Source organism: Podarcis filfolensis, assembly GCF_964270895.1.
Source record: "Podarcis filfolensis genome assembly, chromosome: 2".
NCBI lineage: Eukaryota > Metazoa > Chordata > Lepidosauria > Squamata > Lacertidae > Podarcis > Podarcis filfolensis.
In genome coordinates, this window is record NC_139605.1 from 92,821,388 (window position 1) to 92,838,505 (window position 17,118).

Consider the following 17,118-nt stretch of genomic DNA (forward strand, 5'->3'; position numbering starts at 1 on the left):
GTGAAGTACTTAGCTTTCTGACCTTGAAGTTTAAGTGTGAAGGAGGGTGTTGTATAGGTTATTAAAATTGAGGGCTGGGTACCTCCCTTGTTTAATGCCTTTTTGGATATTTGTGTATTTGCAGGATACAGACTTTTAACAGCCATGGAAATATCAGTGACTTTTACTATACTATGTGAATCATCAACTGACTTAAATGTCATGTTTTCTTCTAACCACTGCAGATCTCAGAAGCCTTGTGCAAATGAATCAAAGCTATTACTTGTTACATTTCATGCCGAAGAAGGATCAATAAGTGCTCTCCTTTTATCCTTAGTACAGACTCAATTTGTCCAATATTACACATGGGCAATGTAAATTGTAGCCTTAGTCACCAGTCCTTGGTTCTGTAGTGTCTAGTTGCAAAGTTGCACCCCTTTGGCAATTTTGACATGGCTTGAGCTGTATTTTCAAGTAAATTGCCATTTATGGAAAATAGCTACCAGCTTCTGTCTGGTATAAGTGACCATCTGTAATCATATCCGGTATAAGAGGAGTGTGCTTAAAGCTACTGTAGCACTGAAATTGTTATGCCTGTGAAATACGAGGTTGAAAGAGGAATGATCTGTCTTGCATTCTTTGTATTACTTTGTTAGGTGATGGTACTATTCATACTCCTTTGATTTTCTTGTAGAATTTACTAAAGCTAGAAGTAAAAAATGATTTCCTGGGCATGCATCCTTGTTGAAAGTATGGAGCTAAACTAGACTAGTTGTTGTGAATGAGTCTGTACCTGACTGCAGTAAGCAACTTTCTTGACCATGGGACAGCTAATTGCAGATTGTAACATTTTGCCTACAGCATGCATTACTGGTTTATTTTAATAACCTGTGGCATATGTTCAGAGTATTTCAGTTGAATTACAGCACAGCTCACATAACAGGCTGTAAGTGTAAATTAATGTTGTATAAAAGAAAGAGTATTTTTGGAAGATAAATGCATATCCTGCATGGTTGTGCAGTGGAATGACAATTGACTCCATTTTGTTGGTCATTTTTTTGTTTGTTTCCAAACAGAAGGAAAATGTTTGTCTGGTGCCTGAAGAGAGGATATTCACTAACATTTGTAGCTTGAAACATTCCAGTTTCTTACTCCATTGTAGATTCCCTCACAATATGTGTGACACACAACCAAACAAGGCTTGGATTTCATGCAAGTCCTACAGTACTTTACAAAATGAAGCTTTGTCTCATGAAAGCCACAGCAGGGGATGCTAGGCTTTCTCATTCCAAAATAGTAGCTAAAAAACCAGTTGTGAATTTCTGAACAGTGATATTGTTCAGGTTTGATTCTAAGAGAAGGGTGTATGTGTGAGAACCAGAGAACACACTAAAATTTTGGGAAGGCCAGATCAGGAGAAGAGCCATTTGAAGGCATTGGCAAATTGATCTTTGACTTTGTGTCAGTTGAAGAAATGCTGATGGAGCAAAAGGTTCCAAAGCTGAACAGGACATAAATGTGGATGTTGCAGTTGGTGTTTAGAGCACCAAGCATCAAAACTCAAATAATCACAAATGTTAGACAAAGGCAGCAGATGACACAGGAGCTTTTAGTAGCTTTAAAAATAGAAAACTCTCAAACCAGTGGTGCCTGTTTGTTGGAAAGATAATTGAGGGTTAAAACTTTTTTCGTAAAAAGTATAAAGGAGGAAATGTGTTGATTATGGTTAGTTTGGATTAACTGTTGCAGTAAGAAAAAAGAGAGATTGATTGTTTTACATCATGGCTATAGTGAGTTCCATTGACCACATTGGGACTTGGTTTCTGAGTAAAGATGCATAGAATTGTTCTTTGTTTACTTCACAAAAGTAAATAAAACTTCTGGGGTTTTTTGCTGTTGTTATATCAAAACTATCATAAACTTTTGTCTATGACCAGTAGCTACTGCTAAAGGTATGTAGTTTGACTCTAGTTCAGAACCATCACAATTCCTCCAAATGCTAAATAGTATCTGATACAAAGAGCAAAAACCTTTTGGGAAGACAGTCTTTAATGTAGAATAATATGGAATTTCAAGTTTCAACTCCATAGGAGCACAAATTTTGTCACCCATCACTAGTGTTTGCAATAAAGTGATTAAAGTTTATTATACTATATACTGAGGCTTCAAAATCAAAGATCCAGTCCTTAAACAACACAAGTAAGATTTTCTGGAAGCCCAGAGTCTGTACCTAATAGGCATTCTTTGTCATACTGATTATAAATACATTCTTAATGCCATACTTTTGCTTGATTTGAATGCTATCTCCAGTCTTAGGCAAAACAGATGGCAGCTTTTTGAACAAGTCTCTGAATCTCTTTTTCCTCTTGTTAATATCCAACAAATGTCTACTCCAGGACATGAATAAGAGGTGTATAAAGCATATTTCCCCCTTCATTCAATATACATTGGCCAGATTCACAATGGATAAGATCTCCTTGATCCCTACTCTAAGATCCTGACATTGCATGCTGGGATGGAGCTGGGGAAGATGTTTCTCTCTAGGATTTAAATGAGTGTGTCCTGTGGGTGTATTGCAGACTTGATAATTTTGAAGAAGAAAAAATAAACCTTTTGGAGTTTTGAGACTATCTCTTTTATCTTCCATCTGTAAAGCCAAGCTCCAGCAGACCTCGAAGGAAGAGGAAGAAAGTGCGTATTTTAACAACTTAAATGACCTGGAATAAAGCACTTTTAGACTCTGAGGTGTAGTTGCTTGCTTTCCTTTACATCAGGGCCATTGAAAAGCAGAATGAATTGCATCTAATATCTGCAAATCTTGTTGGTTTTGATAATTGAACTTAGAAGGCAGTAAACGTCCAATAAGTCTTGTCTAGATCAGTGTGTCTCTTTCCTAGCTCTCTTGTTTGTGATGATGGTTTGCATTGCACATATAATTGGTCATTTTCATCTGAAATGACTACCTTATAAAAAATGGGTGTGGAACTGTGAAGTTTGCCTTGGCTGTGTTAAGTGAGTAAAAAGTAGTTTAAAATATTTCTGTACCGCTCCAGCAGAGGTCCTAGGACCAATTACAAAAAATGTGTCAATAGACCGACCCTCCACCCCATCAAATCATTCTACCAGCTCATGAATTTAGTGCAGTTTGATTACTTTTTTTTGTTTACTTGTTTAAAGTAAACTAGTTTATTTAAAAGCTTAACAACTGGTTCAGAAACATACTTTAAACATATTCGCAGTATTTCAGGATGAGACGACTGCTCATTCTGTTCTCAGGACCTCGTTCCAAAAACACCTGACAGGTTATGAGCCAAACAAGACTAAAACTTCAGTTGGTTCATCTTGTAAATATAAATATCTTGGAAACCTGGCTCATTAAATGTTGAGAATCCCAAAAGTGAAAATCCAAGTAGATAAATTCCAAACTGATGAAGGTAAATTCCCTTCTACTAGCTGTAGCCCTCTCCAGCTGCTTTGCTGCCTTTGCCCTTCCTTGTACTTAACTGGACAACGGGGTGCTACTTCTCCATATATGTAAGAAGTAGTTGTGGGTTAAACAGTGGAATTCAAACCAAAAAGGATCCACTCCCAATTTCTTGTAGTAGATCATGTTAACTTCCACTGACTATAAAAACTTCGGAGGATGATTAGTCTGATGGCACTGATGTTCCTTGGTATATGATCCTTGTCTGCTACAAAATGAAGTATCTTGGTATATGAGCCTTCTCGCATGTACCTCATTCTTCCTAGCAAAGGGCACGTATTTCATAAGAAATTGTTTGAATAATCTGTAATGTGCAACTATTTTTTTCAAAAACTGAGCAAGTTGCTTCACAAAATGGTGATCATAATGCAGTGGAGCATTACACTGCGTACTTGATGCAATTACAAATGACCCTCTTTGTTAAGTCACAAATGTATGAAATTTCTGTGACCTACTTTTTCTATTCAGACTCTTGCAAAAGAGAATGAAGATTAAGAGTATGGAATCCAGCACTTCCTGAACGAAAAGAGATTGGCCTATCACAGTAGCTTTTAAATACTGTTTCAAAAATATCCTTCTAGCCAAACTTGAGGCTTTTGAGTTTGGAAATGAAAATGTACGGAGTGTAGTGCAGTTGTTTCTTCAATGAAATTGGCTGCGCTTTTGAAATTTGCCACTTTCCTGGGGTGAGTGAGAGTAGCCCCTGCTAAGTAGCAAATGGTACCAGCCCACACTTCCTTTGCCACTGTAACATCTATCAGCAGAAAACTGGCTATGCTTCTGGCTGTCCGCCAGTAATTTTACATCAGTTGTCTGCCTATGCATCCTTCCTGGTTACTGGCTTGAACTGCTTTCCCCATGCTATACTATAGTGCTGTGCATGGTAGCCTGTAGGGGTGGGGAGTTCAGCATTGTGGTGTAGAGGTTTAGCAGCAACAAAACACAGGTTGGCTAGTCCCTTAACAGAACTACAGTATACAAATGTGTGTCGTCCCTTTCTGCAAATCTCTGTGTGCTGACACACTGAAAGATTAAAGGTCTTGCTGTCTTCTTTCCTTTGAAGATTTCCACTTTAGTACTAATTTCTTTGGCTAAATGTCTTTGCTACCACTTTTAGAGAGTTTCCCTTGGTCATGAAGACCCTGCTTTCCTAACAAGCACAATAGCCTCTTCCACAGCTCCAAAGCATCTCAAACATGATTAAATTATGTGAATTCTTATCTGGCACCCCAGTAATATTTCATCTGTCAGCATTAAATCCCAGTAATGATATCTTTAACTATTTCCTTGGTGACCACTCTAGCAGGTACACCAGGGGATGGGTTGTGTGTGGAGCCTGCGGGGAGCTGAGAATTTGAAGTTGCTGCAGAGAAAGAAAGGCAGAAAGAAGAGCAAATGAGACAAAAGGCAGAAGATGGCGAAGAAAGAAGAGTTAATAATGATCAGAGAAGTGATTTAAGAGGGACAGTTTTCTTCTCAAATGTTTGAATTCTACTGTACAGTATTAAATAAAACTGCTAAACTTCTAGGTCCTCTACATTGACCAGATTCATGCTTTGGCCTCTGCCAAAAATTCCTTCCAGTTGGTATGGTAGGTGGTTGTGGGCCAAGTGACACGATTCCATACTTAGTGGCCATATAAGAGATCAAATGGAGAGCCACTAAAGACTAATGTTGCTAAAGTTAGAGAGTCATAAAGTAGGGTGGGCAAAAGCCTTCCCTAGAGGATGAATAGAAGGAAAGCCAGGCTGCAATGCAGAAGTGCAATCAGTTTTTCCACCTTCAAAATCAGTGGTTGGGAGGAGAATATTGGATACACAATATTCACAAAATACAAAAGGTATGTCTAAATCTGAAAACGGTTGGCATTCTGTCAGACATTTGGCAAGAAAACCCCACCTCAATCATATGCATACCTCCAGATGACTGGTGGGGTCACTGATGACCAAAAGTTCCTCAGTACACATACCTCTCAAATCTTTCCACATGGAAAACTAGATGTTTGGTGGAAGGGTTCTAGCCTTTTCCCTGACCTACTTCTACATATGAAGTGAATCTCTTGTATGAAGGAGTATTTTGTTAATGTAAGCCCCCATTTGTGATCTGAAGAGGTACAACCCACACACAAGTTTATCACTTCAACAAAAAATGGGCTACAGAGGCTTTGCCTTTTGAGAAAATACAAAAAGAGGACTGCTCCCTCTGGATCACTCGAGAATAGTCTTGACACATACTTGGATTCATAGGTCTATTATCTAATGTGCAGGGGTGGGCCGTATTCCCTTTTGTTGTTGAATAACTGGCCACATTCCCTTCTGATTAATCTGGAGGTGGGCAACATGATGGCAGTGGACAAGGCCAAAGCCAAAAGTGAACAGGCCACCCACTTTTCTCCCACATTAGCAGGCTGGCTGGAGAAGGACAGATCACTATTGCCAAAGGTTTGAACTGATAGCTTTAGATGGCTTCCTCTCCTCCATGGCTCTCCATTTCAGCTTCTCTTCTCCTTGCCCCTTCTCGACAATTTTCCCTCTTTGGCTAGTGGTCTGAACGAATTGCTTACCAAGGGCTTCTCTACCCTCTCCATTGCTTCATCTCTTTTGGCTTCCCAACCACCAGTCTATCTTTTCTCCCCTCCTGCATGAAATTAGATTCTCACTCTTGGCCTAAAGTCTGTTTTAATGAATTGCTAGCCAGCAGTTTTGTGTGTAGTGAAGCTGCAGGGACAGTCCCCATCATACTCATGATATGATTCTATATTTGTGCATGCAACTGTATGCACACCACCATAGACGGAACAGTTGCAACTGTAAATCTGCATGCCATAGCATATCATAGCACATGTGGTGATAGTGCACGTGGCCTAATGGCCCCTTGCTCCTAAGGGAATTTCAGCTGACAGTTCTGTGAATTGATCCATATCCTCAGTATTGCTTTTTCTTAATGAACTTTATTTGCTCATTATGTACATGTAGTGCTGCTATATAGGTAGTGGTGTTTGGATGTCTTCCCTTAGCCATTCCTTTTACTTCACATTCTTCTGTAAAAGCGGGCCTTTAATTAAATGATGTAACATTTGATTCATCAGGTGTGTTCTAATCTTTCTCTCTTATCGTTTCAAACACAAGTTTTCCCAAACATGTTCAGAGGTTCTGTTCTTTTGGGAATTCTGGTTGTCCTTTTCCATTACCATGGGAAAGATGCAGGGGCTTGCACTGGTTAGAAAACAAAATTGGTCACGTTCTTGATTATCATGTACACAGATTTCCTTTTTGCTACCTGAATGGCATTGTGCCTTTTACAAACTCATTTTGGAAGAATGTGATGGCTTTCAAGCTTGGCCATCTTCTGAAGGATGGGAAGTGCTGATGTGCCTTCTATGAATAAACAGTTGACCCTCTCACTTCTAGATGGCTTAGACTGCAACAAAAACCTTTGCTGCAGTTTTGCTGAATTTAGCTTTACGTACTTGGAGATGGGTAGAGGACATTTAAGGCTTAAACTGAATGTTTCTTCTGATGTTGCAGTGATTGCCCCCAAAGTAAGAGGGGCTTTCTCTCCCCCTCCTTTCTTTTTTACATAGATAAGCTCCACCTCCAGCTGTTAAGTGTTGGTGTGTGTATAAGCGTGAACATGTGTTAATTGCTCCATGTGTAAAGGAAAGGGGGCATTGAGAACCACTGGGGGGAATAGACTTGAATCAGGAAGCTGTGATCCCTACTAACTCTACTTGACACCAGATTGAATGAAAAACTTGGCATTTATTAGCTTTAGAAATGTGTTGTACATCAAACCTGTTTCCCTGAGAATATGAGATTCTTTTGAATTGCCAGTGTTACACACACAGATGTGGTGAATCTGTAAGGTTAGTAAGCCTGCAAGATCTAAGTTGTGCGCTGTCATGGAGAGAGTGTAAAAGGCTGGCTGCTTTAACTCTCAAAGTTGTGCCCATATGCTTGTTTGTGGATCACAGCCAGAAGGCTTCAGATTGAGCTGGTACACACTTTAGTGCTAATGAGATGAGGGTTCTCTTCCATTGCAAAGAGTTTTGAAATACTGTGCAGAGTAGTCGCTGTGACACAGGAAAATGTTTTTTGAATCAGTGGCCAGTGCTGGCGATAAACAGTTAACATGACGGTGATGCTTTTGAGCTGAGACTTACTGGAACAAAAAGCACCTGCCAAAACTGTTGGTTGCCACCTGCTGCTGAAGCAGCCTTTCTTTAAACCACTAGCTGTTGAAAACACATACCTTAAAGTCAGGAAGTTGTCAGCTTTGTAGGGCCTTTCAAATCGCCGAAGAATCAATGTCTGCGAGGCCTCTGAATCAAGAACCATTCCAAATTCAGAGCAGCTCCAGTTAGAATCATCGTTGGGAATTATATATTGGGCAGTGGAATTGTTACAAATGGCTGTCTTTTCCCCCCACCTCAGAATAGCATTCCTTTCGAACACCATGGCAAGTAGCTGCTCGTCTCCTTCTCGTTGGAAAGCAGCACTGGGTGAGTCCATTCTCACGAGACACCAGCTTGGCGGGTGGGTTTGGATTCACTCCTGCGGGGACATCAAATTGGGTGGCTTTTCATGTCTTTCAGCACTTTATTTCCTTCTACCTTGCAGATAACCTTAGTAGTAGGTATACTTCAAATTAATTAAAACTATTTCTCCCCCCCCCCTTGAAAAATTGTAGTACTTCACTAGAATTGCTCCATAACTGTCGATAGACCAGATGGTATATTTGCAGGGTAACCTACAGTGTGGTACTGGAATACTTAAGGTCCTTCATGTGGCATTTTTTTCTCGCTTGGAAATCATCTCCCAGTAAAGGACAGAGTACATGCCTTGTTTAGCCTTCTGTTTTTCTGCTAATTCACTAGCCTGGTGTATATGTCTGTAAACCAAGCAGTGACTTGCCAGGACCACTCAAATATGCAGGCTTCTGCTTCTAAGTTTTAGCTTAGTGCATTATCTAAACCTGGACTTGTGCTTAAGCCCTCTCCTTACTACAACCATGAACTTTGGCCAAGAAAATCCCGTACAACTCATGGTTAGCGAAGAAGAACTTGTCGACCAACCTGAGCTTGGGTGACATGCTCAGCCAAACTTTGGCTTAGCATTTTATTAATTTTTATTTATTAAATTCATTAGTCACTTTATCTTGTCCAGGGCAGCCCAAAGTGACGTACAACCAAACAGACAATAATTAAAAAAATCTGATGTAGGGGTACACAACCCCTACATTTGGGAGGAGATGAGCAGCTGCTAGCTGCTCTCTGGGAATCCTCAAATTTGCATAGTCTCCATAAGCTTACTGTCTTTGGCTTGCCGTGATTTACGAACCAGGCCATTGAATCTTAACCAATTTGGAATTGTACCAAATATAGGAGAAATGCCACATCTGAAGGGGGCCTCAGTTCTGCTAATCACAAGATTATTACATGTTTGCTAGTAAAAGTTAGAATTGAGTGTTGTGTCTTATATAAGACCTGCATTCCTGAGCAATTACAGTACCCTATTGCAACAAAACATGTGAGTCTTTTTTAAATAGTTGAGAGCCTGCAAGAAGTGTTGTTGCAGAACTAGAACTTTAAATAACATGCCTTCCAACACTTTCAGCAAGTCCATTTCCCTGAGGAGGATATAAATGAAAGGTTTCTTATCACTCACAGACTCCTTGTATCTTAGCAGAAATCGGAGCAAACATTTTCACAGCTATAAACCTTAAAATAACTTAAAACTGGATAGAGCAATAAAACTCAATCACACACCAGTATCCAGTACTGTGAAAAATTAGGCTAATATTGTCTTTTAATTGCCTAATTTAAGTATGATTAGAACAGAGCATTAATGCATCCTTTTACTCTCGTCCCTTTCCCACAAGCAGCCAAAGATTAAAAAAACATTTTCAAACTGACAATGAAGATGAAACTGTGCCTCTAGATTCTTTACAGGAGACTTCTAAATGATTGCATGGATAGAAAATGAATGGATGCCTGTGAGAGCAGCAGTTCTAAAGCTTATCCATTGATTGATCTTTTTGTCTTGATGATAGGAGCTTCAGCAGAGCAAAATGAAGTGTCTGCGTGTGTGTGCGTGTAGACAATCTGTAGCTTGTTGCCAACCTGTAGAGGCTGTTCCTTTTGCTTTTCGGTCAGACTGAATTCTTGTTGCTTAGATCCTATTATTGGGCTCTTTCCCTCTCCCCGCCATTGTTATAACTCCACATTACACTAATCTCTCACTACCTTATTTCTCTTCTCCCTGCTGCTTTTGTGTTCGTTTGATTCCATAGCCCTTTACTTTGTTAATTACATTAGCAAACTGATTATCCACATGGGTCAGATCATCTGGATAATCCAGCTGTTCATAATTTCGACTGAGCGAGAGGATTCTCTTCTGAACCACCTTGAATGAAGAGTTCACACTGGGTCCTCCTAACGGGATGCTTCTGCTTGTCTTGAGAGTGTGTTAAAACAAAGGCAGGACCACAGCAGAGATGTAGAGTGCCTGTACTTTGTACTCTGTGGGAATTTTTCAGCTAGCTTACCCCACTTCACGTGGTGGTGGTGGTGGTGGTGGTGGTGGCAGCGGTGGCGGCAGGGAATTGAAATGGGTCAGACAGCAAAGATCAACATTTTAGCAACTAAAGTGGGTAAAAATTTCCTCTGAGTGAAGAACTGTAGAATCCAGTCCACTATCAAGGTCTTTGTCTGTAATGATTAACCTCTTGTTGCATGTCAAAACATCACCGCTGCTGCAGTTTAACTTAATAACAGGTCCCTATGAACTGTGCATCAAAAGAATAGTCCCAATTCTTCCAAGGGTCAAAACTATGTAAACAGGCTATTTGTTGTCAGTCCAAACATTACACAGAGCTGAGTAGCTTAATTTTGGCTGCTGTAATATTGAATTTAGGATTGCTTCCACAAGGCTTGTATGAAGTATGGATGGATCCTTTGAAACTGTTCTTCTCACCATCAGATTTGTGCAAGCTGTTTTCCAAATCCACTTAGGTTGGCAGAGTTTTTATTCCTTTGCCACTGAAATTTTATTTTGTGGTTGTAAAGGAAGGGACTTCTTTTTGCACTGTCCCCATAACTTGCAGAGTGCTTAATAGTTTGTTTGTTTTTTAAAAAAGGCGAACAGTGGTTTCCCATCCAACACACGTATATTTGAAGGGAAGAGACTGAGGCAAATTTCATTCCCAATCTTATGAAAGGAAACTTCCGTTTTCATTTTGAACCGAAAAGCCAGAGGACTTTCAGAGAATTTGTAGGTACCTCAATGGCTGATCAAAGTGTTGGGGCAATTCTTTAGAAATTGTTCCTTCGTTCAGGTATGCAGTGTGCTGAAGCCTCCACAAACTAAGACTGACAATGACTTCTAGATCCTAGAATTCACTTAATCCTTATCACTTTCAGCATTCTGGTTGCGATTGACAATCTACACTGCCAGGTTGGGCGCAAATGTCTGATTGCAGAGTTCACAGGGGCCTTGCTTAATACTGGCATATGCTATGGAAAGGATCTTGTAGAACATATTCAATACAGTGTTGCTGCTAAAAAGATGGATTTCTTTTATATAACACTTGCATTTATCACCCTATCTCTTGATTTGGGTTTCATCACTGATTCAAGAGCTTACCCAAGTCATCCGGTCTTTTTTGCCAGCATGTGCTTCTTTCCTCGTTCTTCATACTATTTCTCCTTGTTCATGAGGTGCCTTTGTTGCCTTAGCCTTTATGCAAAAGGAAAATGCCATTCACTTCATGGGTGCCGCCTCTTGGGTGTAACGGCGATTCTGTCAGGACGTAGATTTGTGCACACTCATTTCATCCTTCTGAAGTGAATGCATCTGCTCAGTTGTATTTATGAGGAGTGGCCAAGAAGACTTTAATGGATCAGTTTTTATGCCGTTTCAGTAGGTGTGGGCTGATATTGACACCCTGTTCCTTGGCTTCAATAGATTCCTGCTCTGGCGACGACCAGTATTCTCCAGTCTGCTGTGCATCGGTGAAATGTTGCCATTGAGGGGCAGATAATGCATGGCTGATCTCCTGTTACCAATGGCTTTTACTAGCAAAACTACCCCAAACTAGAGCAGAAGAAATAATACAACTGGATCTCTCCTTGCTACTTAAAGATACTCGCAGGAACATGGACAGAATCCAGCAGTTGCCACTACAAGAGGCTTTGGCCAGAAACCTGATAACCTTATGTGAACTCTAGCAACACAGCTGGAAAAGGAAGAGACGGTTTACAGCATTAACCGCCTGTTATTTAATAGCCATTTCAGTTCTCCCTCCACAGGCGGCAGCCTTTCCCCCCTTTTTATTGTTCTACTGTAACTATAAATCTTTTACTTGGTTTAAGAAAGTTTTGTATTCATTTTGCTAAGATTCTTGGCTTAACTCTCTGTAAAAAAAAAAGAAATCAATCTCGTTTTTGTCTGATTTGGAACCTGTGTAGAAATGTGAACAATCCTGAAGTTTAAAACAAAATAAAAACAAGACTTGAAACTTCTTGTAAACTTAAGTCAGGCAGGGAATGTGTAAATGAATTTGAACAGTCTGCTTTTATTTTACACTGTTTACTTTTGTATGGTCCCATTTTACAGAGGAGTATTCTCAATATTTTTTTTAATACATTTTTATTATCTTTGCTTTTGGCTGTCTTGTTCTTCCAGGGTTTTTTTTTTTTAAAGTTCAGTCACCATGCAGCATAAACATATTTTTATTCCAATGTTTATTCGTCTCTAGTACTGTCCAAGAAAGAGCAGAAGATAATTTTAAAGAGAAGTAGCCAAACCCAGTAGAGGTGATAAGATCACTTCATAGACTCTGAAGAACAAAAGTCAAAGCTCTAAAATAACCTGTTCAGGAAGGTTTTATTAAGTGAATGTAAAATGTATTCATAGAGCAGGGTTCCATGTGAGTGACAGGATCCATGATTTCTGCTTGGTTTTTGGTACAGATGCCAATAAAATCTGAATGCTGTCACTGCGTTGTGAGCAGCGTCGTAGTAGGTGTGCTTCTCTTGAATATGCGGAGAACGACAAGTGCTTAGAGCTTGCTGCATTATGCCAAGGCTCCGAGCTATAAACAAAATGTTCCTGCTGCGAGATGCCAAGAGAACATTCAAGCTTGTTGAATTCTTTAATATTAAAGTGTGCAAGTCTGGAACAACTGGCCTTCAGCTGATGATATACATAAGTAATGGCCAAAACACTTACCTTAGCAAATGAGTGTGCCAGCTATAAATATGGAAGAACCTTTGTTTTCATGAGCAATATATTTATCCCACTGTAATCTGGGAAAGTAGAAGGCATGTGAATCATACCAAATACCACTCAAAGTACCATCAGTCCCACCTTGGGAATGAAGATGCAATACATAGATATGTTGTGTTACTACTTTTTAATCAACAAATGTGAGATTCATGCTTCCTTGGAAACTTGGTGGCTAATAGAACTCCATGGTTTTATTTTGCTCTTAATTTGCAATTTTTTAAATTGTTTTTAAAGCTTTGCAAGTTCCTTTTTAGTTTTGTGGATATGAACAATCTTGTCGCTTTCCTTTAGCTATGTTAGAACATTAACCAAGTGCTTATTTGTATTTTAAAAGTCTTGATTTGATGCAACCCACAATTGGGGAAGTGCAATGGGAATGTTTTTAAATGTTGGTCCATGGAGAATTTTGCATAACTGTATCACTTGGTTACTGTGGATGTTGGTTCTTTAGGCATGTGCACTTCCATTTTGTACAGTTCTACACTTCTGTGTGCTTTCTTTGTAAATACTTGTGGTCAAATGATGTAATGTTAGAGACTTATAAAGGCAGCCTCTTCTTCTCTATATATATCTGGAACCTTCAATTGCTGTACTATACTTAAAAAGTTGACTGATGCAAATTTCTAGACTTGTACTTGGTTGTGGGCAGTCTGCGCCCTTCCATTATAGTTAAATCCCACCATCACCTACTGAAAATATAGTTAGAATGTCTCTCTAAACCTGTGTACTGGTATCAAGTTATCTCGGAACACCTCATTTGTATTACCACTGTATTTGTGTACTTTAATAATTGTGTAAATAAATTCATAAGGACTTCTATCTATTTTGCCTTTATTTGCACATCTAATGGGTTCTCTGCTTATAGAACAACATATTTATTCAAAGCCAACTGCCAGAAATTTTAAGGCAGGGGTGGGGAACCTCCAGATGTTGCTGGACTACAACTCCCATCTTCTCAGTCTTATCAGCCATGCGGTCTGGACCTGATGGAAATTGGATACCATCAACATCTGTAGGGTTATAGGTTCCCCACCTGGGTTTTAAGGCCAGGCATCTGCTTTGACTTCTGAGCTTTCTTGTGGAGTTGATTTTTGTTTTGCCAGCTTTCATAGTTTAGCAAGGCTTTTCCCTTTCTCCTCCTCTTGTGTGCTCTGGGAACAGTATTGGTTTCTAGATGAGATAGTTGTGAAGACAGCAGTGTTCATTCTGCTGGGATGAGTGTGAAATTGACCTGGGGTGTGGCCACTGAAATTTGAGGTAGGTGATGTGAAAATCTTCTGGGAGTTCGATTGGGAGGAAATGGAAAGTTGGAAGTGGAAAAAGCAGGGTGGATTTATCACCAAAGGGTGAGATACACTATAAGTCAGTGGTTCCCAATTAGCTAAGTACTGCGGACCCCTACTTTTGAAAATTTTGATACCTGTTTGGTAGTTTTTGTTATGTGGACAGTGCCACAGACCCCTAGGTGGGTTATGTGGACCCGTGGGTTCTATGGACCACCAGTTGGGAACCACTGCTGCAGGCAAAAATGGAAAGGAAGATCTGGGTCTATCTCACTGTACCATGCATTTTTCAGCATTGGATGCTGAAACATTCATATAGCAAAAAGAGTCAATAAGTAAGGGCTGAGATGTAAACTTAGGAAACTAGTCAATATCAAAACCTGACAAAATGGAGTGATTCCTACCACCAGTGGCAGTCACAGTCTCTTTACTGTACCATGAAATGTAGAAGCTCAGAAATAAAACCAGACATTACACAGTCATGTAGAATAAGCATGATTGTAATAAAAGTCACATGGCTGTTAAGCCTCCAGTGGGATTATTCCAAAAGTAGCAGGTCAATCTTTAGGAGACCTGACTCATCTAAAAGATTGCTGCGCTATACTACTACCCAGCAGAATACTATATCCTGGAGTGGCTAAGCAAAACAAACAGTGAAACCTTCAGACCTTGGATGGTTATGTATCACTTACACTGCCGTCTTCAGTTGCGCTGCAGATAGGCTGTATTTGGTCGTTCCAAAAGTGAGACAGACAAGGGCTTGTCCTTCACCTAGCAATATACCTGGCAGTGGAAGCTGGATATGCATGCAGAGGTGAACTCTTGTTTCAGTATTTTCCAAACCTTATTTTCTCTCCAACTGGAGGCACACCTCACTTTTACAGCACTTTTAAGAGTTATTGAATAAGAACTTCTCTGTCCCTCTTGCAACAGCCTGCTGCATTAGTTTTGTTCCTGTTTTCCCTCCTTGCAGCAGCACTCAGAACAGCCAACAGAATACAGCAAGGACTCAGAATTAGAACCAACAATATTCTACATCATTAAAATAAAAAAATGCAAAACAGTAACTACTGAACAGTATTGAAAGAAGGATGTGGGGGAAACCATTTTAAATATTAGGCAGTAAATAAGTACTTGACGCTGATCTAGGAACAGGATTGAGAGCTTGTTGAAAGCAAAGTTGTCAAGTGGAAGCAGAATACCAGTGTAAAGAATTATAATCAAAGCTTTTGAGGCAGGGAGTTCCACATACAAAACACAACCATAAAAGGTCAGGGTGCAGTCAGGGACTTTTCTTCCCCCAGCCCGCTTTCTGCCAAGAAGAAAGAGGTCAGCACCCCACCTCTCCTGAACTAGCTTGCTCCCTCACCTGCATGCAATTCCTGATTGCCCATGGCAGGAGTGGGAAACCTGAGGCTCCCCAGATGTTGCTGAACTACAACTCTCAACAGCTATATCAGGCGTGGTCAGTGGCCCAAGATGATGGGAGTTATAGTTCAACTGCATCTGGAAGACCATAAGTTCTGCACCCCTGGCTAGTGGCTACTAGGCGAGTGCTTAAATACAAGGCTGATACAAGTTTTCTTTTTACAAGTGTGGAAGCAATTTACTTTGGGTGCTTTTTGGATTGCCTTTTCATGGCCCAATTTGAGAAGCGCTACTGTCAGGCACCGACCTACTTACTTTCACTTGCTTGCTGTTCCCTCCACAAGACTTACGGTAGTCAGCACTGATGGGATGCTAGTGCCTCTGTTCATTCATCATAAAGAAGTAGTGCTGGCCTGTCATTGGCTACATAATTCTCTCATACTGGCTAGCTATAGCTATAGGATTAGAGTTGCTTTGTCCAGCAAATAACTTAAAATCCAGAGAAGCTCTCTTACTGTATTAGTCTCACAAGGAAGCAACCTGGGTAGAGAAGGGCTTGGGGGCTTTATCTCTGGCCCCACCCTAATACATGGCTCCCTCTGCCATGCACGGGGAGATCTGAAGCAAGTAAGCCTATGCAGAAAGATCTGGACAGGTGTTGGCTTCCCTGGGTCCTGGAGCACTGATAAGACTTCCAGTATCCAGGGAAGTCTCAACATAGAGGCCTCCCTGCTGCAGGCAAGAGGAATGGGGAGCCAAGCAGAGGTGTGCTGTTAGGAATGGAACCAGAGACTCAGCCCCACACTGCAGCTTCATGAGAACAAAGTGAAGGGGGCCAGAATTTTTACTAAAACCATTAAGTGGGCTCCAGATGCAACAACTGCCTCTTTCTGGACATAAAGGCTTGCTATATGAATTTATGTGACCTGTACTTAATGAGAGTAAAGAACAATTTTGTCTGTGGTGTTTTAACATTTAGCAAAAACATTTCTTCAAAACATTTTTAATTTTTTTAAAGAAAAGCCCTTGAGTTACTGGCGTTCCAAGTTAATTTTGCCTGCAGTTTAATATGTGTGCTTCTTCCTAATTTGGGTTGTGCAGAAGCTATTGCCATCTGCCCCTCCATATAATTCACACTCATTCAGTGTTCAACCACCCTACAGTAAAGCCTGGCTGTTATTTTGTCCTAATAGTACTTTGCCATATGGTGAGCTGCTCAAAATAAACAAAAACAAAGAAATCTAGATTTAACCTAGTTTGTGTATCAGTAATCCTAAGGATTTTAGTTCCATAGCAGAAACTAGTTTCTAGACTTTTCACGCAAAGTACATATGTATTTGAATAATATTGGGATCTGCTCTCTTTTCTTTTCTTTTTAATGACTGGTGCGGTACTGTACTACGGAAGTGGGGTTAACCCTTTTCCACATCTGGTTTTCTTAATTTAAATCCCTTTGCAAAAGCTTCTGAAGGGGAGAAGTTAAACAGAGGAAAAGTGTTAAAACCAATTGTTTCCCTTCACTGCAGCCCCAGCCAGAACTTTCCGTCTTTTCTCCAACCCCTCAACCCCCAATTTCAACACCACCCCCACCACCTGAGGGGGATCCTAATCCTGAATCTGCTACAGTTTGTGTGATTGCTCCCCCAGCCCCGTATTGCAGCATATCTTCATTTAGAAGGTTTATCCCACTTCATAGCCCTGAAAGGCTCTCAGGGCA

The 17,118-nt window shown here is 40.3% G+C and overlaps 2 protein-coding genes across 8 annotated transcripts in view; one reads left to right on the forward strand and one right to left on the reverse strand.

The window, feature by feature from the left end:
* MBTD1 (mbt domain containing 1) overlaps positions 1–17,118 on the reverse strand; it is a 129,145-nt gene that overhangs the window by 90,537 nt on the left and 21,490 nt on the right. The gene's annotated exons all lie outside the window — the stretch shown is intronic.
* The window catches only part of CSNK1D (casein kinase 1 delta), a 45,766-nt gene that overhangs the window by 25,259 nt on the left and 3,389 nt on the right, over positions 1–17,118 (forward strand). The window contains exons 9-10 of one of the 7 annotated variants that reach the window (XM_083598273.1): positions 7,897–7,964; positions 11,428–13,569. The exons of 1 other annotated variant lie outside the window; for it this stretch is intronic. In XM_083598273.1, coding sequence (XP_083454399.1) covers positions 7,897–7,929 — 33 coding nt within the window. In that variant the 3' untranslated portion in view covers positions 7,930–7,964; positions 11,428–13,569. Of the gene's footprint in view, positions 1–124; positions 2,724–4,766; positions 7,637–7,896; positions 7,965–11,427; positions 13,570–17,118 lie in introns of those variants that run through there. 5 more of the 7 variants (XM_083598269.1, XM_083598270.1, XM_083598274.1 and 2 more) reach the window with 5 other exon arrangements.